Source organism: Parus major, chromosome 1A (genome assembly GCF_001522545.3).
Source record: "Parus major isolate Abel chromosome 1A, Parus_major1.1, whole genome shotgun sequence".
In the NCBI taxonomy this organism is placed as follows: domain Eukaryota; kingdom Metazoa; phylum Chordata; class Aves; order Passeriformes; family Paridae; genus Parus; species Parus major.
Genome location: NC_031773.1, coordinates 40,674,389 through 40,698,108, shown reverse-complemented (window position 1 = coordinate 40,698,108; position 23,720 = coordinate 40,674,389). Strand labels below are relative to the sequence as shown.

Sequence of the window (23,720 nt, the reverse complement as noted above, 5' to 3'; positions counted from 1 at the left end):
TGCTAATATATTATGAAGAATCAGTTCCATGGAAACTGCTTCTTGCAAATCAATCTTTAGAGGCAGGTCATGTGAATAAAAAAAATACACCTGAATCCTTTGTTCTTGTGCTGAATGAAATAGAAAGTGGCTCTGTGGTGGTGTGCATGTCCTCATGGACTAAGTATTGATTGAGTCATTTGTTTACTCACTGACCAATGATATTGAATAACTGCAGAAATTCCCCCTGTAATATATTATAATTGTACACAGCACAAAAGATGTATGATGCTTGGAAGAAACTAACAGTCCCTTTGGTAACTGTTGAGCATAAGGCTCAATTAAAAATTCAAAATATGTACTTTCATGGAATATTAAATATTGGTTGTGTTTGTGCTTTGAAATAAAAATGCACAAGTTCACAATCATAGACTAACACCTGGAACATTTTGTGGTATCAAAGATAAGGACCTCTCAAGGAGACAGGTATCCCAGTGTTCTTCCTCATAGCCAAAAATTTACTGTAAATCTTGCAAGCTTGCAAGGTTTGTCTTTTCTGTAGAAAGTCATTCCTCTACAATCATGTCCTTCTGTAAATAAAACCTAAAGAAGGCCGAGGCCATCTTTTGAGTTTTTTGGCTCTACATACCTCAGTTTTAAATACAATTTTTTAAATTCTGTGTGTCTGAAGTAGGTTAGGAATGTGTGTACTTGGTACTCTATGTCCTTAAAAAAGGCTGGTGAGAGGGGATTTAACTGAGCTGATGCTACAGGCCAGGTCTCTGTGCCAGCAAAGCGCTCACAGGCTCAGTCTGTAACCGATTAGACGGGATTAGCGTGATATCTTTCTAATACGAACACACTGGTGCTTGCCTTCACAGCTTAAATGGTTTCATAGGAGAATTTTTTTCAATTTTCCAAGCTGACACAGAACCCTTTTAAATCCAGCAATCTCAGTGGCTGAGGCTGGATGTGATCCTACATATTCCCAAATTCCAGCTGTTCCAGCCAGCAGCCAAGCTATCAACAGAGTAAGTGCAGATATTCTTCACACAGCTGAAACTACGGAAAGCACAACAGATATTCTATAAAATTCCAGAATAAAAAAAACATTTAAGAGCCATTTCTCAGCTGGCAAAGATGGTGAAGCCTTTTTATTCATGTTAGTCTGGAAAGGCTTAATTTTCAGTTGCTGGTATTTCCATACAGGCTGAACAGTATTCCTGGTGAGGACAATCCTGCCAAATGGGTGGAACTAAATCCTGAGAAGAGCTGGGATAACTAATGTTCTTTTCCATATCTTCCCTGTGAAGGAACAGGTTTTCACAAAACTATGACAGGGCCTGTGTTCACCTCCAAGCATCCAGAAATGCAAATAAGGTAGGCCATAGAAGACTGAACATGGTTTGCAGTTGTGCTTTGGAAAGCTAGCAGTCAGTACTCTAACGGTCCATGGCTAATCAGTTGTCACCTGGGAAATCAAAAGTTGGTTTTCTGACTCTGTTGAGCAAGACTAATTAAACCATGCTTTCTTATGGGATACAGACATAAGATATTAATGGCTTTAAACTATTAAGTTCTGATTTTCATAGAAAAGTCTTCCCAAACCAAACTGAGGAAGGATAGTGTCAACAATAATGCACTTGAAAATTGCCAATGCAAAAGGAAGAGATGAAAAGGTCACTACTCCTCTATAGCTGGGCATTAAACACAAGGGCAGGTTCAGTAAGTCAGATTGGGGATGGAGAGAAAAGGTGCATGATGCCAGGGTGGTAAAGAAATTTAATTGTGCCCAAGAGTGTTGTTGTCTCTGCAGAACTACCAGTAAGATAACTGCATACAGAGTGTCCACTAAAGTTTTCCTGTCGTGACTAATGGTGAACTGTGATAGAGTTCAACACAGAGAAAGACCAGAAGTGTTTTCCATAAGATAGGTAAGTGCTGCGACAGACTGCTCTTTCAGATTTTCCAGGCCCTCTCCCCAGGAGACTAAACTGGTCATCTGTTCTAAGGAGGAAATATGCCATAACATTTTAATTTCCTGGCCCTATTTGCTAAATATGTAGACAGTGAAAGCAGCTTTGGTTGATCACTGTTAGATGATACACAAACTGTCCTTTCAGTGAATGAGGTCCTTGATTTCTTTTGTTGTTACAGGCTTCCTCCCTTTCACTGCTTGTCTACTGCTTTAGAGGAAGATGTTATTAATATATGCATATAAAAGTCTGACAAATTCAGCTCAGTAATTATTATGAAATGCAGAAAAAAAAAAACAACAAAAAGGGAACGAATCTATCAGTATTGTCATGCTGTAAAATAAAATTATTGATCCATTTTTCTGGATTGGATGCAGAAGAAAAATTATATTAGATGTTTATCTTCAAAATTATATTAGATGTTTAGCTGATGAACTCCAAATATATAGCAAAGTTAGGGATGAGGTCAAAACCTTTCTGTACCTGAAGATCTCTCCTTTACTTTGGCAGAAATCTAGTCTTTAAAAAACTTATGATTAATTCTAGGTGAAAATTAGACTGATTTTTCCAATGAAATCTCTTAGTGTACACTCTGAACATACCTAATATCCTTTAGGAAATGACCATTGACTGGGGCTGACTATTCTTTCTTCATTTTAATATTCTTTAAGTTTTCACCTAGTATGGCTGTTTCAGGAGATACTAGTTCCATAAACTGCTCTACATTCCATTTAATTCACACCCAAAATTTAATCCATATTAACCTCGGGAGCTGCCTTCTCTAAAGAGGACTCAAATTCTGCGGCTACTGCTGGGATGGATTGGCCAGAAGACTCCAAGCAATAAGTCGCTTTTCTACACCCAACACTAATGCATTATTTACACGGGATGCAAATTGTAATAGCATGTGAAAAGACCTGCAGGATCACCTTTGCAGAAGCGTTAGGAGGCACTGCTCAACAATTTTTCTGTGTCTGGAGCAGGTAAAAGGAGTTTCTAAGCTCCAGCTCTAATGCTTATCCCAGTGTTTAACTTGCATTCACCGAGTATGGGAAAGCAGCCCTGGAATGGCAAGGGCAAAGCCGGGGCTGCCACCCCGGCCGTGCGCGCCGCCGCCGCGGCTGCTGCGCTGGGAACACCGGGCACCGGCCGGGAGCCCCGCCAGCCTCCGAGCCCGCTGCCCGCCCCGCCGCGGGCCCAGGCGGCGCCCGGCGGCGGCTTCAGCCGGGGGCCACCCCGCTTTTCGCCAGCGTGGGTGAGGGGACCCAACCCAAGGGCTTGGCTCGGCGCCCGCAGCCTGGCTGACCTCAAATGCCGCGGCGGCGGGCGGCTTCCCCGCACGCTGCCAGAGCCCACCGCGGGCAGGGCCGGAGACCCTCGCCCCGCTGGGTGGATCGCCGGCGGGATCGCCTGTCCCGGGCACCGGGCGGGAGGAGCGCTCTGCAGCCGGCGCCCCGGGGCCGGTACCCGGCGCCCCCCGCCCCCATGCCCACACCCCTCTCTCTCCGCATCCCCGCCCGCCGCTCCCCACCGGCGGCCCGCCCGCCGCCCCGCTCCCCTCCGGCGCTGGCGAGGGGCAGGCTCGGCTTGTTCCTGCCTCCAACTTCCCCCAAGTTAACTCGGGTTTCCCCCGCCCCGCAGGGTCTGCCTGGGCTCCCGGTCCTCCGGGAGGGCGGGAGGGAGGGGAAAGGCGTGTCCTGCCTGGGCTGCCGCCGCCGCCGCTGTTGGAGGCAGATCGGAGATATAAAAGACCTGGCCGGGGGCCGGCGGTGGCTTCAGTGAGAGCGGACGCTCAGGCCGTGGGGAGGGGGCGCAGCGGGACGCGCGGAGCGGCGGCGGGACAGGCGGAGGCAGCGCGGGGCTCGCCGTGGGCAACCCCAATGCGTGGACTATCGGCTGCTGCATTATGCTGGAGCTACAGTTCCGCTGAAGGGAGTTTGCACACGGCCGGCTGGGCTGGACTGCAGCGCTGCCGTTCCTTATGAAGAAGGCACAAGTGAGTGCGGCCGGGCGGCGGCGGGGGCACCCACCTGCCCGGGGGCCGCCGGCGCGGAGGGGGCGCGGGCCGGGTTGGCCGCCGGGCGGGGAGTGCGGGTCAGCGGGGGCGGCGGCTCCCGGGCTGTCCGAGAGAGAGGTGGGGGTACCCGCCGGGGGTGGGAGCCGCTGCCGCCGGGAAACGGGCTGCGGGAGCGAGGTGAAGGGGACAAACATATTGCCGCCCGGTCTTGCCCTCGGCGGTCCGCAGCCCGCGGAAAAGTTGCAGGCAAGCGGCCGGAGAGGCGGCCGAGCCTTGGGAGATCTCGGGAAAATTGCCGTAGTCAATCAGTTGTCTGTGTTACCCTGAGGGGTGCGAGAACGTGAAATAATCGCGGGCAGCAGTGCAGTGGCTGCGGTTGCCGGTGTCTCCCCGCACGCCGCGCTGCGCCGGGCGGGTGCTGTGGGAACCCCGGCGTTTCGCCCTTCGTCCTCCCGCATCCCGCCGGGAAGTGCCGCTCAGTGCCGCTGCGGGGGCTCCTGCCATTATTTCTGCAGGTTCTGCAGAGATTGTGGTCACTATGCTGTGCGTTTTTTAGAAGGAAGCAAGGGACAGACATGAGTGGAAAATTTTATCAAGAAGCGGCTCAAGGAAACTCTAACGGGAGAAAGTTTAAGGCTGGACTTCGCAAGGTGCCGATACCCTGTATCCTGGCAGACCCAGCGAGAGCCAGGACTGCTCCGGGAGAGAACAATGCATGGACACGCGCACCGCTGCCTCTGCGCTGGGGGCTTTTCCCTCCTCCTACGTTTCTGGGTTAGAAGCGAGATACTTTTTGCCTTCGTCTGTTTCTTGGCAGTTGCTGGGTCACCTACACACCAGTGAAGACGCTTCAGAATACAGTCACTGGAAAAGACATAAAACATATTAAAAAAAAAAAATTAAAAACTTACCGAAGTATTTTTGGTAGTTAAATATTTTTTCAAGAGATGAGAGGAATTAGAAATACTCACTTTCTGAAATATTTAAATTTCACCTGGCCAAAGCACTGGAGAATGTACCCATGTTTAAGAACTTAAAACTTGGAGGCTTAATTTTTGTGATGCTGAAGTACACCGGGGTTTTGTCCTAAACTGTCAGCTCTGAATTTTAGCAATATATATTCATTGCTGTTAATCACATTAGATTACTATAGATGCCTTGAACAAAGATATTTCAGACCCTGTATACATAATTATTTGGATGTGCTGAATAGATTATCAATTGTGGAAGCTCTCTTAAAGTCTGAGAGCCGTGTTTATGTGTTTACCAATGAGGATTTATGAGTGGAAGCAGTCAAGCATTTTATTACCTCTAAACTGTAAACTTATAAAAGTCAACAGACTACTTTTGCAAATTCAGAGCAAAGCAGGAACAATCCCTCTCTCCCAGTAAACTGGGAAAGACAGGCAGTCTTGGCATTCAGGACCATATGGCTTGACTCAGGGGCTCACAAGCTGTAGCCTGTGGAACAGCTTCTTGTCATGGTGGTGAAGCATCTGTCAGCCTTCAAGCAGTTATGCTTCCTGCTTTTTGGAAGCACTGACAGACTCCAAGTTCTCCAAAGGGTTGTTTCCTATATTTTTAGGAGTAGCAAAAAAAAAAAAAAAAGTGATACCATTATTCATTCCAAAGGGATCAGAGCAGGAGATACTTCAAGAAGACTTGCCATTAAAACCATGAAGACCCTGTGCAAAGAGAGAGAACAAGTGAAGTGGGTACAAGAAAGAGGACTTAAGCACATGGGGGCACTCGACACATTAAAGTAAATTTTAATCTATATGCTCTCCTGTGGCTTCTGTCATTGTCTAGACTGGTAACCGTCATAGTGAAAAGAACAAGATTGGAAAACCAGGAAATAAGTTAATATTTCTTACAATAAAATATTCTGCAATAGACATAGTACAGAAAGCAAGAACCACACATTCATTGAGCCCAGCAAACACTTGGTAATACCTAGATGTTTAAAATAAATCAGGGATTTTGATCTTTGAGGTTATATTGTACAGTGATAATATGTAACTAGTGTAGCTGAAGGGGTAGCTGAGTCATACCTACAACGAAAGTGCTGAAGGAAAAGAGTCGTGCTGAGCACTAGATTCAACGTGAGCAAGTTGGTCTGTTTATTTAAATCAGTCTTAACCTGAGAAACCACAGGAACTGCACATTCCCCAACAGTGTCAGTCCTAGAAGTGATGTTTATGAAACTCTGGTTTGATGGATATATAACCCCCCTGTTCTAAACATACCAACACCTGGATTTTTCTTTTTAAATCTTGATTTCTTTAAAGAAGTGATTAAGCATTTAGGGTTCAGTCATACAAATCCTTTTTCAATGAGGCTATTTCCATGATTTAATCTTATTGAGGGATTACTTGGATCAGAGGATTTGTAGGCTTATATACTTAGTAATTAAAACTATTATCAGAAGTGAGTTTATGTCCTTTTGCATGCTAATATGACAACAAATGTCAGTGAAGCCTGGACAGCCTTTTACAGTTTGAAAAAACAGGGTGAGTGATGCCAGTGTGATATGATCTTGCAAAAACACCTAGCAGTTTTCTGATTTGCTTTTTCTTTGTGTGATTTGAAGACAGTCTAAATAGGATTAAGTTACTAAGAAACATGTTGCAAAGAGGGGTCACCTGTGGGGTAGCTCTGAAGGCTGATAAGGTATCACAGATACATGGTTCAGGCACTTGATCTCCTGCAGTGAGTTAGATGCACATCCTCTTAGAAACTGCACTATTAAAAGGGTCTTAATTTCAGCACAGTTTTCTACCTTTGAATGTGTGCATTATTGTTGGTGGTTAAATTACCATCTTAGGTTGTCCTATCTGTATGTTTGTGTCAATAAAGTGGAAGCCTCTGTAGAAATTATTGTGGACAGGTACCTGGAAAAAGAATTTGTACTCAAATTGGCACTTCTAGTGTCATATCAGCAGGATAAATCAGAAATGCAAATCAGATACCTGATATCTTGGTGTGAGCTTGCTTTTAAGGGAAATAGTGACTTCTGATCAGTCTTTCTTGGTTATTCTGCAAAAAAAATTGAACACTAGGCACTGGAAGACATTTGGAGCTCATGGCAGGTATAGATCTGCTGCTCATTAAATAGAAAAGGAGAATTTGCTGGAGCCAGATACATGATGTGCTATTCGTGTTAAGCAATGGACTAAGGTCTCCTCTGTTCCCCTGGGTTTGACTCTGCTCAAGGGAAGCCAGTTTGCAAGTACTGCAGCTGGAATAGAGTCGTATGGAGAATAAAAGGCAGATGACCTGAAAGATTCAAGGGTGGGGGAGCATTTTGCAAGGCACATTAAGTGTTCTTTTTATTTATTTCTTTTCTTCACCTCCTTTTATTATGTGCCTGCAAGTTTTTATTTCTGTGAACTATTTGGCACTTGGCTTTGTCGTTTAAAGTGAGGCCAGTAACCCAGTCTTCTCCTGACCCAGTTCTGCCACTGCACTGAAATCTAGTTTTTGCCTTTATGCACTGCATGTCAGTCCTTCAGGTACAGTTCTGCAAGCTGACAGTGCCATTCTCCAAGTTTTGTTATGTGATTTAATGGTATGCTGGCTCATGTAATCGCCATATTGTATGAAAGTTAAGAGTTGGCAAGATGCAGCCCTTGGCTTCGGATGGGCAATGCTCAGTATGCAGTATGTAAACACAACACCCATTTATTAGAAGCAAAGGAAGGAAAAATCTCCCTACGCAATTCCATTTGAGTGTTGTGGGAGCTGACATGAAAACGAAAGTGCTTGTTCTCGCCCTGGTCTTTGGTGTGCCAAACCTGAGATTAGTCAGCCTTTTAAACACACTGTAAAACCGCTTGTTTTTTCTTGGTTGTGTTTTTCTCCATGTGTTTGTGGGAAAAGGAGATGGATGAATGTAAGGTGAGTGGCAAGGGGTAGAACTTCACTTTAATTTTATTTTTTGGCCCATGTTTGTATTGCCTTCTCAGTCAGATGTAAACCTGGAAAACTGACTTTTCGTCAATATTACCCATGCTGAAGTAACTGGCTGCAGGGAACACATGAAATACAGATTTCTTTGCTGGGTGGTTATAATTATTGATAAATATAAATAGTATCAGACATCTGTTAGTATGTGAATGAAAATATGAGAAAACAAAAATGGTGTTAAGTATTTTATTTTATTAAACCTGGTAGCATGTAATAATATCAGAGGACATTGATAGTATGATAACGAAGACATTAATTCTACTGTATGTCTGAATAGAAGCCAGTTAAGGAGTTCAGATTAATGAATACTTTGGATCATATTAGTATAGGAAATAATCGTCATCTAATTTCCTACACTTATCTAATAACCACTGGATAAATGATTGGTTGCTGTTTCTGTTTAAACCATGTTTAAATTACACAAGGTAGATGGATACAGTAATGATTTTAAATTTCATTAGGAATTTTCTGCTCTGTGTGTATTTTGCCATTATTGTTGCTGTGTGGAGCAGACTTAACTTTTGGTGCAAGGTGAAAAGAGCATCAGGTCTAAGTTATCACTTCAGATACTGCCTGAAGAAGTCCCTTACTGTTCTCACTGCTTTGCAGCCATACTGTGGAGCACACTTTGCAAAGTGGGGAGGCAAATCCTTAGCTTTGAGCTATTTCATCACCACTTGAAGCATCAGTAAAAATGAGACCATGTGGTGCAGGCTTGGGGGACTGAGTGCAGGCTCCTCTGTTGCTGGGCCAATAGCTGATTGCTGCTTCACAGTGGTCAGTGCTCCGAAGGATCTCTCAAGCAGGTCTGAAAGGTCACCTTTCACTTACCTCACAGCCCTAAACTTTCACTGATGCTATGGAATATTTGTATTTAGGGGCTTGCAGTATTTGGTTCTTTTTCTTTTTTGTCTCTGTTGCTGCCAAACCTGCTCAATGGAGAAGATCAAGTTCAGGACCCTCAAGATCATATTTAACCCAAGCCACAAAAGCCACTCTTTGTCCCACCTGTGATTTGGTACCTGTGTAACAGTCATTCACATGTATTTGTTAATGTTCCAGTGAAGAACTTCTAGGAGTCCAGCTGGGTATCTCAGTCCTCTTCTACCTTCATTGGCTTCTCACTGGTTTTGAGCAGCAGGGCTAGGAAGCCTGGTAGGGGTGTTGTGTCCTGGCAGCCTTGGAGTTGGGCCAGGCAGCGGGCTACACTCTTCAGCTTAGACTGATTCTCTGCAAAGTCTGCAGGTTTAGTCTGAGCTGTCACAAAAGGATGTATGGTCTAAAGCAATTATCTCTGGGCTTGCGAACAACCTTGATTCAATCCAGTCTGAAAAGCTAATCTAGAACAATTTACGTAAGCTTGCACGCTAGAGCAAGAGAGACACACGTTCACATATTTTCTTGGGTAGCATCCTAAGTCTCTGGGAAGGCTCTGACTATCTAGTTTGTCTTGTTGAAGCTGTTCTGTTGAAGGTTTATTTGTTCAATCTCGAGGGTGGCTTACACATGAGCTGAGAATGTGGGGGAGACTGTATTTCAGACCACAAGTCCTAATTCACAGATTGTGAATCATGCCACCCTCTGAACCTCCATTCAGAAAGATTTAAGCATTTTCAAGTCAGAGTCTGAAAATATGAGTCTGTCTCTCATATCTGTTCTTGTGGCTTGGCCAATCCCATGTGACAGAACCTGGCTTCAATCACCTTAACAGTCTTAGTGACAATAAGCCCTTATCCAGTGTCTTATTTAGCAGGCCTTCTGCCTTTCATTTGTTCTGCTACCATCAGCTTCAGGGACATCGGTTCACTGACAGTTAAGGCCAAGGATAAATTTAGTCCAATTAGCTCTGTCATCTCTTCTTTAGCTATACTTTGAGAAGTTTTTAGAAGCACTCTAAACACAGATTTAGAGATATGCTGAGTGTATGCGGTGTATTTATTGCGGACCTAGATTCTACATTTGGTACTGCTGGAATCTCTGTACTTGATGAGCAGAGTCAGGATGACTTGTACTGATAACCTGCCAGTGTCTTTCCTCCTAAATGAATTACATTGTTTTGTAACTTTTCTCATTAACTCGTGCTTGCTTCATAGCAGCAGACTAAGGTATGTCTTCCTTTTATGTTTGCAGCATGATACATCATTGCTGGATGGATTCTTTGCTCTGCTTAGTAACACATGAACCTCTAATTACTTTTGGAAAAAAGTTATTCTCGCAGTGTCAGACTGTAAAACCAAGTTGTGCATGTCCTGGCAACCTGTCTCTGTTTAAAACACAAATGAACACAAATGAATTAAAAATGAACTCTGTGCAAAGCATACAGTGACTGTGGTGTAATACCACGATACTGCCTTTTATATCTGCTTTTATATCAATACTGATATAAAAATTTAATTTAAAATAAATTAATATAATATATTTAAACTTTAAATATTATATTAATATATAATACTGATAAAAATAATATATAATATTTAATGTTGCAAAGTGCCTGTAAATGTGAAGCGTTTCAAGTGTGCAGGAAAGTCTCTTCTTCCATTTCATGTTGGTCCAAAAAAATTCCTGTCTCTTTATGGAGATTCCATAATGGTATAAAATGGGAGTATGATATCAAGGTGCTGGCTTTTGTGGTCTAACTGAAGTAAGACACTAAGGAGTCAGGCATGATACATTTAAATTAATAATATGCTGTATATATGCAAAATAATTCAGTAAATGAAAAGAAGTGCTTAGAAATTTAGGGAGGTTGAAATTTAAACATGCTAATAGTCTATTGTAAAAAAGTCTTAAGTTCCAACCCTCTAATTTCCACCCTCCATCTGCTCATTATTAAGTGAACTCAGCAAAATATATCTTTTGCATTAAATAGCAAGCAGACAACATTATACATTATGTCTTTAAACTGATATAGATCTGAACGTCAGTTCTTCCTGAGATTTGTTTTTCTTTCACTACTTTGAAGCACGCAGGAATAGGAACATTAGTCAGCCAAATGAATTTAGGAAGCTTGTATAACACTGCTTGGCACCCTCTTTCATTTGGATCAAAAAACGTGTTCCTGAATAAACAGAGATTTTTGGTGGTTATTTTAAAAAGGAGGGAAAAAAATATATCTCCAGTATTCATAATTGGTGTCTTTTTCAAGTTATTGTGGTTCAGCGAAGTGTGGATTGCTCTTCTATTCTAACAGCAAAAAAACACCAGTGCTGCATTTGACACCAGTTTAAATGATTCTGATGGACATTGCTGTATTTTCTAGGAAATGCAAACCTTTCTTATAAGCTGTAAATGTAAATACTGTCACTGAAGGTGCTTTGATCTTATGTATCATAATCCCCTGCAAAGAATGTGCCCTAGATTTACCATGCACTCTCTAAAAATTCTGGCCATAATTGTAAGACTGTTCCAAACTGTTTAGATATATTTCTTCAGTGTTTGTTCCATTAACAGTGTAATACTACAGGCAGTGTTTCAGGCTACTAAAATCATTGAAAATCTTGCTATTTTTAAAATTTACTCCAATCTCAAGACAGATGGTGTTCATCATACTCCATCCATTTCTTCTGAATTTTTTTTTCCCTATCATTGTAGCTCATGGCCACATCTGAAAATGACTGCAAGTTTTTCTCCTCTTCCCCTTAAGACAGAAAACTACCTTCCTTTCTTTGTATACCTTTTCTGGCTTCTGCTGTGTTTAAGTCAGTGTTCTCACCTCTGACAACAGAACTTCTGCACTTCTAGTATCCACAGTACTGAAGGTGTGTCTGTCCTAACTTGTTTGCTCCCATACAGCTTAAGCTCCCTGTCCAGTGCATGCTCTCTACATTTTTGTTTCTCATTAGTTTTTGGGACCTACTTAAAATATTAGTCCTCTGAATAACCTGTTGTTACTCTATTTTACATCATCTGTAGAAACAAAGTGTCTTTTTGGACAGGATTCGAACGAATTAATTGCTCCATGGAATGTGATGGGTTTTGTGTTATACAACACTTGCAAGCTATTATTACAGTTAGGAAGAGCCCTCTGGAATACTAGTCTGCTATTTCTAGAAGTGACAATACCTTTTTTTCTCTGTAAAGTCGGTAATTTTCTTAATATAGTAAGAAAACTCTTGCTTTTAATTTTTTATTTTTTTTATTTTAATGGTCAGATACTTATTGAGACCAAAGGAAATCCTTTCAGAAGAATTTTTTATTGCTTTCCCCTCTGCCTCTCAGCTCTGTTACCTAACCAAGTAGGAAATACCTGATTTAGTGCTTTCCTTTTACTTTTAAAATGTTCTGGACTAATAAGTTCTTTAAATAATAGTGAATTTCTATCTTCTCATTCTCCTTGGTGCATTTAAAAAGAAAATCTCCTCTTACATTCAGGTTTTAGGAATTAGCTGAACCTTTGTCAGTAATGGTCAGATTCTTTACAGTACTCTTGGTAATTTCCCACAGTAACAGAATGTTGTTGACATTTTCAAATGGCCTGAGACATATGTGAAGTTAATCTGCTTTTAGCCTACTAAACTCTGGTTTATTTCTATTGAAACAAGTCCATTGCATCCAGGAACATTATTTCAGTTACTTTTGAATTAGTACTTGTTCAAACTACTATTTGTCAAACAATTATGTTCTTTTTGGTTTCATTCACTATCATGAAATCGTCTTCTTAACACACATACTCCATTACTTATTTCAAACTAAATGGAAAAACCCCTATAAAACTGGGAAGATTTTTTTTTCCTGTAAAAATTGATGTGTCACTCAAGTAAATTTGCTAAAAAATTGTAGCAATTATGAAAATGCATAACTAGTCTTACTGGAATTTTACAGTGTAGACATTGAAAAGTATATGCTCTGAGGAGATTTACACTAATCTTCTCAACAATGGGTTATATTTTCTGTGAGATTAATTATGGAAGCCAAAGAAATTTCATAATAGGCCAGGCAAATTAATGTGTCTTCTCTAACAAGAATGATCCTAGGAAGCATTTGAGAACTAGGTGTAAAAATAATCCAAGAAATCATATTATATTGTGTCAATATTTGTATGAGTTTTTCTATCAGCACATCTGTAACAAGGATGCTGTTGAACATGTACCAGAATAATTTCACTACTGACAGCTGCCATTCTTTCTAATTCACATGAATACTTTTAACCAAATGTAAAGCTCTGTATAACATTACATGCGATTTAAAATTCCATGTTTTAATGAGGAACTCCTGTGAAAGTTGTCAGTAAAAGTAAGGTAAAATAGCTGTTTTTTAAAAGTGTTGTGTTCTGTTGTATTGTTGCAGAAGCTGTGGAAATACCTAATATTTCATATCAGTCATTTAACTAAATTCATAATACTGTGTTACTAGTGTAAGAGTTTTGCTTTATAGGCATCTGTATCTAATAGGTATTTTTATTTCTTCAGAACTGTACAGAGTTAGGGAGCTTTTTTCCTCAGTTTTTTTTTTGTTTGTTTGTTTCTTTGTTTTTAGTTTGTTTTTTTTTTTTTTGTTCCAGTTATGTGTGCATTTTCATAGTCATTCCAAACTGTAAGCTGAATGACTAAACTCATTGTGGAATGTTTACCCCACAAGTTCTGTGTTGCTTTTTTAAGGAAAGCCACAGGTGGAGCTTCAGGTTTAAGATTAGATATTTACAGTTCTCTCCAGTTAGCATAACTCAAACAAAAACATTGAGATATCATGTGAATGACATTCATATTAATTCTGTAGTCACAATTCTGTAATGGTGAAGTTAGCTGGGATTTATCCTGTCCTTCTTAACTGTAAGCTGAGAGCGCTTGCATGTTGGTATATATCACAGTCATATGCCTGTTCTTCCTGGACACATAGGAGAATTGTGGGGAAACACTGGAATACCAGAAACACTTTGATGGAGTTTGTAGTTGTTAGTCTATACAAATCCCAATCAAAACCAAAAACAAACAAAACCAAACCCCACCAAAAAAACCTCTAAAGCCACCCACAAACCACCAGGATATTAAAAATACAGTTTGTGTGAACACACGTAAAATTAAGGGCAGGATATAAATTGTAAGTTGGGTTAAATTTATGGTAAAGACAAGGTGATTATAACTTCACAGAAATAGGTGAGCATGGTGTTTTTTTCATTTTCTTGAATATATAGTACCTCTTAACACATTAACTCTTAATTCTTGTCTTTAGAATTAATGAATATGTCCATAGCTGTAAAGAATTTTTCTTACCAGCTTGCCTCTATTGTTGCATTGCTAGCAAATCTTGCTTTATTTAATTCACTTGGTAGAAGGCAGATGGGAACTCCATATTAATAGAGTTCAATGAAAGGAATAGAAAAGCCCAGCTCCTGTAAAAGAAGTGCATTCAATACACGAAATATATTTGTGTTTCAAAATGGATGAATAAGGAGAAAGAATGCAAATTAATTATTTAGATTCTTAAAAAAGAAAGACCTAAGAAAAAAACCTAAGTAGCTTCATAGTGTATCTCTCTTATCAAAACAGTTTGAGTAAAAAAAAAAATGTAGAGCAGAAAGCAAAGTGTAGGAACAAGTCATTAATTTGTAACGTGGCAAAAACCTAAAAGGTAATGTTCTCTAATTGTCAGTAACCTCATATAGTTCAATCTGGTAATAGGGTTCACAGATTGATGACAACATGTGCAAGCTACATAAATTACTCAGGTTAATTGAAACTAAAAGAGATTCTGAGGAACTTTGTAAAGGTTTAGAGGAGATGGGAGAACAGATGGCATGATGGCAAGTGGAGTTTGTTGTGTTGAGGAGCAAGGGGGAATGCATTTTGGAAGGAATGTTTTGAACTAATTGTAACAGAATTAATAACGGCAGTTTCAATTACTTCTAAAAGCTCCTTACAAGCTTTTATTTCTGTTCTTGTAGCAATGCTTGGTCAGGAAAATTAATGAAAAATCCCTATATTGTGCCCATAGTAGAACAAATCAGACAGCATATTGGATGCAGTAGGAGCAGAAAGAGAAATTTGAAAGGGGAGTGCTCTTATGATAGTGATCATCAGCCATCCTGAAAAAAGTTCTGGTTTTCCCATTGTAAAAAAGAGCATAACAGAAATAGGGATCTTAGAACAGGCAAAAGCATTACAAGGGAGCAATTTGCATATGAAGAGAGACTGGAAGTTGATTGCAACAAACTATTGATGATATACAGGAAGTAGTAGAGAGAATGATTGCTGGACATTACTGATCCTTTCTTGGTACAAGAATAAATAAATATTTAACAGAAGAAGCTAAAACAGGCAATGCTGCCTTAACACAAAATTAGCAGTCTGGAAAGGTTTTTGACACTAGATATATTATGGCTTGAAACACAGGTTGATATATGTTAGAGTGAGCCCAAGAGGTCACATTCAGAAAGGGGTAGTCCTAGTCTTCTCATCCTTGCACATCTCATCTCCTCCTCTGCTCATTCCTCAGGGATTACTTTTTGTCTCTGAGCTGAATTGGCTAGTCACTGTCTTTGAATTTACTGGCTTGCTTAGGGGTCGGGTGAATGTCAGAGGGAGGGAAGCTGCAGAGAAGGAGCCCTCTCAGCAGCAGGGAGCTGTTAGATGGCTTCAGACCATCTCATTAGGCTTGGCTGAAGAAAAAAGGATTATACACTTAAGTAGGTAAAACGCCATGGTTATTTTAGTTTACACTCTCTGTGTGAAATCTTTCTTATCTTCTAATTTGTGCAATTCAGAAGAAATTTTCATATAGGCAATATATTCTGTAAATCTGAATGATCAGGTTTCTTCAGTTTTCAGTGGGCACCAGACCAATCTTGTGCTGATCTGACACTTCTTATTTTCCAAATCTTCATTGCCTTAATTGTACAAGTCAGATTTGGCCTAATTATAAACTCAGTTTCATATACAACCATCTGCCAAAATCACCATCTGTAACAATTCAGCCTTTAGCTTAGAGGAAAGGAAAACACTTTAAGATATATTGTAGCTGAACTTCAATTACATGTGAAAGTAATGACAGCTGAGATGTTTATACTGAACGATCATTCTTTTAGCATGCGACTATCAATGGTGAGAACTCAAAATTTTATGTAAAGTTGTTGCACAGCTCTAGCCATTGAAAACCTGTGAAAACAGTGGAGTTTCCCTGCACCATCCCTGAAAGATATTCTTGTACAAAACTTCAGTGTTAGCAGGAAAAAGCACTTAAAAGTGTGTCTGCTTTTAGAGATGCATGGGAATTAAAATTATCTTTGAGTTTCTGATGCAGTAATGCAGTTGCTGTATTTTTTGTGTTAAATGAAGCATTTTGATCAGTCTCGTCCCATTTTTGCCATCTTAAACTTGAATTTTCCTGGAAAAACCTTACATGTAGGTTGAAATTCTAAAATGGCCATTCTGACAATTTGCTTTCTTAAAAAACCCAACATAGGGTCTCAGGAAATAATTTCAGAAAGAATTTTTAAAATTAACAATGGCATGATGAATTTTAGTACATCTTGAAAAAGGAATTAATGCTTGTTTTCTACTGTAAAATTTGCAGTTAGAATATTGATAACAACTAAAGTATTTTTGGCATATGAAAATGTTTCAGTTGAGATCAAAAGCCTGAAAAAAAAATACAGTTGATTTTTTCTTACTAATATACTAATGTAATTACTTTAAGACAAGGCATAATGTGTTTGTAATTCCAGCTTGCTGAGGTAAATGGCTTATTGGCTGCCCAGCACTTACGTTGTCTTGCAAGCACACTTAAATGTTTTGAAGATTAGTTTCTAATTTGATGTGGGTCTTACCTGATTTGTCTGCAGTCTCACAAGCTTCAAGGCATTTGAGAATAATCTCATCCTTTGGTCTATTGCTTTGGATAAATATTCGTTTTACAAAAAATATAGATCCATTCTTAATGTACTTATAGTCTAATAACAGCGTAAATGTAATGTATCCTTTTACAGATCATTACATTAAAGCCAAATTGTTCACTCCAGTTTTGTATATGTATCGGAGGACATGTAACTCAGATTATGTGAGAAATAAAATGCTATCTGACATATGAAAGAACTGAGTTGAAATCAGGATCTGGAAAACATTATGGCATTTTGTGGGGCTTTTTTTCCCTGTTGAAAGTGTTTTAAACCTGATTTTGTCTTACTCTGAGTTATTTGGAAACAGCTGAGATAAACTTGCATGATTCTCACAAACTTTTCCTTGGAGCACTATTAGTATGTGCAGCTCAGCTTCTTAGGTAAACTGATAAGAAGTATCAAGATATAGTGAAATTTCAGAAATGTACATTTTTAGGAGGAGTCGAAGCCTAGAAGTGTTTTTGTGACCAGCTCATTAAACTTTGCTTGGTTATTGACACATATGGAATCATGGGCTCCAAGTTCTTGAATGGTGAGGTTTAAACTTACACATTTCCCCAGGAAATACCTTGCAGACATTACAGTGGCTAATGGCCAGGTAACTACTATATACCAAGAAAGGTTCTGTACAAAGAGCAGAAGTTTTGTTGTGACAAAGGTGTTCAACATGTTGAAATTCCTCAGGGGTTTCCTCGTATCTTTTGATGAAGGAAGATGAAAACTTAATACCAAGGACAGGAGATACAGGTTTCATTTTTCACTTTTTTTTTGTATTTTAGTATGCTGGCTCTTAAGCAGCTTGCCTGTAGGTGCTTTTAATGTTTTCCCCTGACAAAACCTTTGTCAATTTTTGTAAAAATTGACTGTAGATAATTGTTAAAATGTCCACAGGGGCTGTTTATGGGACCAGAAGCTGACTTCATTGCCAGACAACATGTTTTATTTGAAACAGACAGAACATGATGTGGAAAGGATTATGTATTTTATTTAAATCTCAAACTGTTTCTAGCAAACAAGGCACTGTTTTGTTGAATTTTCCTCATTCATTCTCTTATGGCACAGTGTGCAAGGTGCTTATGAAACACAGCGTTCAGTCTGTAAAGCCATGTTTTAAATCATGAGTAGCACATCATTAATAGACATTATGTGTGATATAGTAAATTTTGTGATGAAAAATAGTGAAAAGGATAGGAAATGCAGGCTTCACTATGGAAGGCCATAACTTTGCCCCATTTCTGAAGCTGACTAGATGTGTAATGACACTCCCTCATGCTACAGGAGATCAATGTGTTCAAAATACTTTTCATCCTTCATACATACCCCAAAGAAATTATTTAGATTTAGAATAATGCTTATAGAAATATCTTTTGAATTTTGAAAAAAAAATTAATAAGAGTTTTTATTACTTAGGTTTAAAATGTTAGGTATCACTACTGATGATAGAAGGAAACCTAAAATATCTCTTATTTATTTCTCAAAAGATCCAAGATTTAATGCAGCTGCAGAGCAGAATGACCTTTCATCAATGTTGTAGTTGGTGTTGAAAACTTTCAGCACAGGGCTGGCTAACTATCTGATTGGTTTGTTGTTTTATTTTTTTAGATCTCTTTGTCCTGGTTGGAGTGGGGATACAGTTAATTTTCTTCCTAATAGCTGCTATAGCATTGTGTTTTGGACTTAGTATGAGGATAATGTTGATAACACACCGATGTTTTTAGTTGTTGCCAAGCAGTGTTTAGACTAAGTCAAGAACTTCTCAGCTTCTCCTGCCCTGCCAGTGAGAAGGCTGGAGGGGCACAAGAAGCTGGGAGGGGACACAGCCAGGACAGGTGACCCAAACTGGCCAGAGGAATCTTCCATAGCATTTGGCATCATGCTCACCATATAAACTGGGGGGAAAGCTGGCTGAGGGCCACTGCTGCTTGGGAACTGGCAGCTCAGTAAGTAACTGGCAGGTGACCAATTGCATTGTGCATCACTAGGTTTATATATTCTAATTATTTTGTTACTATTGTTACCCTTATTTTCTTTTTTTTACGTCCCCTTAAACTGTCTTGATCTAAACCTAGAAAGTTTTCTCACTTTTACTCTTCCGATTCTCTCCCAGATCCCACTGGGGAGGAGGAGCTAATGAGCAGCTGTGTGGTGTTTAGTTGCCATCTGGGGTTAGACCACAGCACTCTTCAAAATACAAAATTACTTTCCTCGCCAACATACATGTTACTTCATAATTTGAAAAGTTCTCAGCTGGGGTGTTTCGGGGATCAAAGTGAAATGTTTTATTTCCTGACTCAAACCTTTTTAAGTTGATGCAGGTGCTGCTGTCTGGAATATATCCAAAGAAGCCAGTTTTTGTTAAAAGCAAATTTGGAATACTTTTTATGTCAACAGTTACTTATCAATGGAAGAAACTGCTTTGTCTAATGGGGAAGGATCCCATTTAAAGGTTGCGTGACTTAGTGTTGGTCTGCTTGTCCTCACTTCAGAAGCAACCACCTGTTTGAATACTGCACCCATTGTGACAGTTATAACAATACTTAGTAAGAGTCAGGGCAATCCTACATTTACACTTTCTAGAGAGGAGTGTGAAACTAAGGTACTGTAGAAAGCAAATAAATAATATTTGTAATTGAGAAGAGGTAAGAGAGAAAATTTTATTTCCATGAGGTTTGGGGGGAGGGGTTTATGTTGCTCTTTTGTCATGAAGCAAAGAAAGTCAAATGGACTTTTTCATTATGCATAGCAAAGACTCAAATTATAGGATTGATTTTCATAAATACATGAAGACAACACACCAGAAAGATGGGAGGATAAATACACAAGCAATGGAGCAGCATTGATATAAACCACTGTCACTTACATGGGACAGTACCCGGCTATTAACCTTCAGAACAGTGAAGATCTGGGATAATTTCCCAAGATTCAATTCAGATCCTCTGTTCAGTCCTGAGGACCTCACTACAAGGAAGACACTGAAGTGCTGGAGTGTGTCCAGAGAAAGGCAGCAGGGCTGTCTGAAGCACAAGTCTTAAGAGAAACTTCTAAGGAAGCTGGGGAACTGTTTAGCTTGGAGGAAAGGAATCTCAGGAAAATGATAAACTCTCTAGAAAGAGAGTTCACCTGAAAGGAGTTTGTAGCCAGGTGAGAGTTGATCTCTTCTCCCAAGTAACAAGCAATAGAACAGGAGGAAGTGGCTTCAAGTTGTACCATGGAGAATTTATATTGGACATTAGAAAAAATTTCTTCACCAAAATGGTGGCCAAACACTGGCACAGGCTGCCCAGGGAAGCTTGAGTTATCATCCATGGAGGTATTTTAAAGAAGTGTAGATGTGATGCTTAGAGATATGGTTTAGTGGTGACAATGCTCACTTTACAGTTGGACTTGGTCTTAGAGGTATTTTCCATCTTTAATTGTTCTGTGATTGTTCCCTCCAATCCCACTTTACTCCACTCTTTCTATTTGTTTTTACCCAGTGCTATTAAAAATGTAAGCTATCAAAGGAGGGGGACAAAAAAATGTTAACTGAAGCCTACCTGTCCCAGGGGTTACCTGAAGCCCACAGTGACTTTGATAACTGATACCTCTGTGGTGTGGGGCAGATAAAGTTACTGAAGAAATTTATGCTCCAAGAATACCAATCTTCTGAATGTCTGTCAAGGAGGACTGGCTAGACCTATCCCTGTATGTTGGAATTCAGGTCTGATATCATTTGCCTTTAGTAGCAGATGATGCCAAAGCCATTCTGGATGGACTGCAGAGGACTACATTTGCCTGATGTTGGTCATGAGACCTTCACAATGAGAGGAGGTACTGAGGAAAGCTTCTGGGGCTGGATCTTATGATCTTTATCATAATAAAAACCATATCATTAATGCAAATTCTATTTCCTCACTTTATCCTGAGTGTTCTTGTAGACCACTAAAGTAGACAGCAACTATAAAAACTCAGGAAATGAAAAGTCTTACAGTATGTAGTACAATACTGATGTGAAAAATTGTCATCCATCAGCACTGTCAAAGCTTATATCGGTGTTGACATATCCTAGAGCTCCAAAGCGTGTTCTTTAATCACAGTAAAGCTTGTAATTCTAAAAATGTAATACAGTTAAGGTAGGTGCATGAAACACAGTCTCAACTGTAATGGCATCTAGTTTTCAGTCTGTGTTCAGCAATTATCCTTTAACAAGGTTCCATATCAAGCAGGTCAGAGAAATTAACTCTGGATTTATTTCCTTATAATGATACAGTGCCTATCAGGGATGTTATCAAAAAAATTCAGACTCCAGCAACAGAACAGAATCTTTCTGAGAGCATGTCTTTGATTTAAAACCAAGTTGATGATTCTATGATTTATATTTCAAAAATCATCCTCTGCTTCTTTTATACAAAGAAGTATAAAAGGATTGAAAAGGGGAAAAAAAAATAAGCAACTAAACTCCTTTTCATTTTGTATAAGGATTTTTTTCCCCAATCTTTGTTTTCCACAGGCTCAAGTATGAACTGAAAACTCTTCAGATTTATAATGCAGTTTATTTTCTAACAAAGTTTCTGTGCATGAAAGAGTAAGAATCCACTTAACATGTTTTGGTTCATACTAAGAATGATATACATGGGACATTTTCATCATGTACATGGGTTCTAGCATATGCCAAGTATCAAAATAGCTGTTGTTTTCACTTTTCTAGATGATTTTATTTATTTTAATTTATTTTGCCAGAGTAATAGTTCCTCCAACCCAAACACCATATAATTTGTAGCAGATGGTAAGAATTAAAGATCCAGTACAGAATTTCTGTAACAAGTCTTATTTCCTTTCCTTTACTTGTGTTTGAAAGTCCAAGATTAAAGAAGATTTCTTGGTATATATTTTCATTATAATTCAAAAGAATACTCAATATAGTGGACTTTTTTTTGCATGAACTTGGCAAACAAACAAGACCTCTGAAATAGATCTTTAGAAAAAATCTTTAATTAAGTATTTTATCTAAGAGAATGTCTTTTTATTCCCTGAGGAAGTCAGATCATCCACCTCCATACAGTGAGAGGATCTTGTCCCCCCTGCAAAGATAATCTTATATCTTATGTTGCCCTCCCCTTTAAATTACTTTAAAATGCCTTTGGATCTGTGCTAGAAAACTCTTCTGTAAGTTCTCAGCAGGGGAAGAAAAAAACAACTTCCTCTTTAGAGTTTGTGGGAGGTTTTGTTGAGTCAACTGAAGATTGGTCTTCTGCTTATTTCAATTTTCATTGGGCATGTATTTGGACCTCAGTACCTTCGTTGCAGACCAAGGAAGTATTTGCCTTTTTCTCTTTATAGACAGAAAGACGAAAAGTTTCAGTATTGATCCCGGATGTGTGCTATGGAATTTTACAAGAAGTGGCAAAGGAAATCTCTTCTTGCCAGTACACACGTCCTAAAGACTGCCAAGTGCAGGACCCTCTGGAGATCCTCATAATCTCTGATTCTGATTTAACAGGAAGATTTCTTTCAAAATATAGAAGTTTTAAAAAGTTTTATCCTTTCTTCCAATTGAAACACTTTTGTCCTTTAAATCTCCTGCATCTTTTACAGAACTAGAATGCCGCCTGATGGATTATTATCAGTAAATGTTTATTCAGATGCTTTTTACACAAGTTCCAGAGGCAACATTCGTGTATAATTACCTGTCTCTTGGTAACTTCACTTCCCAGTACTTGGGAACTACACAAACTGGCTGTCATCCAGGACAAGTTTAGGATGCATGGAAACTGCCCGAATCCCTGATTGTCAAGTGAGATTAAAGAGTGGACAAAATTTATTATGGATCAGATAACACTTTTAAAGAACAAGAGCTTATATTCTTAAAACTGCCAAATATTTTGCAATGGTATCCTTATAGAGATTGAAAATAAATATGTTAATTTACACATTAAAAAGACCTTTTTATAGTTTACTGAATGTAATTGCAAAATACCTGAATTGCATTGATTTGCAAGGCAAACTGTGTGTCAATTTACACTTCTTGCTTATCACATTCATCTTGGTTTCAGCTGAAACACACAAACCAACCTCAGCCGGAGTTTGGGTGCTCCATACCAAGTGCAACAGCAGCACGTTGGCTGGAGCAGCCAGCTGCGTCTGTCAAGAAGAGCTGCAAGGGGTAGAGGATAATAGCATTTGGCCTGAGGTTGTATGAAATGAAGTTGGCATATAGTCTTAAGCAGATTCCCAGTTTTCCCAAGGTCTGGATGGTGGGAAAGAATAGTGTGACTCATCATTTTCTCAGCACTGTTAAGACTACGTATCTTAAATTTGTCTGATGCAGGAAATAGATGTGCATAACTTGGCAGAACTAGAGAATGCCTTCTCCTTCCAGCTGAAAAAGAAAAATATTGGAGAAAAAGTAGTTCTGCATTAGCACTTAACAGGTTTGGGACTACCTTTTATCCATTGACCTGAATAGAATTATTTCCAGTTCATGAAGAGTGTACCGTAGAAGGGAACTGGCCTATAAACATCTGAATACAGCAATTGGCTTTACTTTTGCACATATGGCTGGTGGAGTCCAGCAAGTGCCACTTTAACATTCTGCCACCAAATGAACAGTTAGATGAAAACTCCCATTCTTGTCATTCTAGAAGTCCCCTGTGGATACACAAGTGAGTGCAAAGGTGTGGGGGAAGAGATTCTAGGTGTGGGAAAGTCACAGAAGGGCAAATATAGTGTTGTCACAAAAAGATCAAGCAGCTGTGAAAGCAGGTTGCCTGTTGAACTAATTTGAATGTAGGTAGCAATGGCACCTCTTCCTGTTCATGTTTGTAGTATGAAATTATTAATTTCCTTCCCCTTAACCCCTTGAAGTACCCTTATATTATGTATTTTAGATACATGCAAAACTGAGTACAAAATATACTGTGTTTTGTAAATAACCAAATATATGTTCAAATATTTTCTGTCCAAAACAATCTAA

The 23,720-nt window shown here is 39.4% G+C and overlaps 1 protein-coding gene across 2 annotated transcripts in view; it reads left to right on the top strand.

Annotated features, from left to right (window-relative positions):
* The first annotated feature begins 3,676 nt into the window (after window positions 1-3,676).
* KITLG (KIT ligand) overlaps window positions 3,677-23,720 on the top strand; it is a 56,215-nt gene continuing 36,171 nt past the window's right edge. Inside the window, exon 1 of one of the 2 annotated variants that reach the window (XM_015629188.3) lies at window positions 3,677-3,951. In XM_015629188.3, the coding sequence (XP_015484674.1) occupies window positions 3,937-3,951 (15 nt within the window). In that variant the 5' untranslated portion in view covers window positions 3,677-3,936. The remainder of the gene's footprint in view (window positions 3,952-23,720) is intronic. The other variant, XM_015629187.2, reaches the window with a different exon arrangement.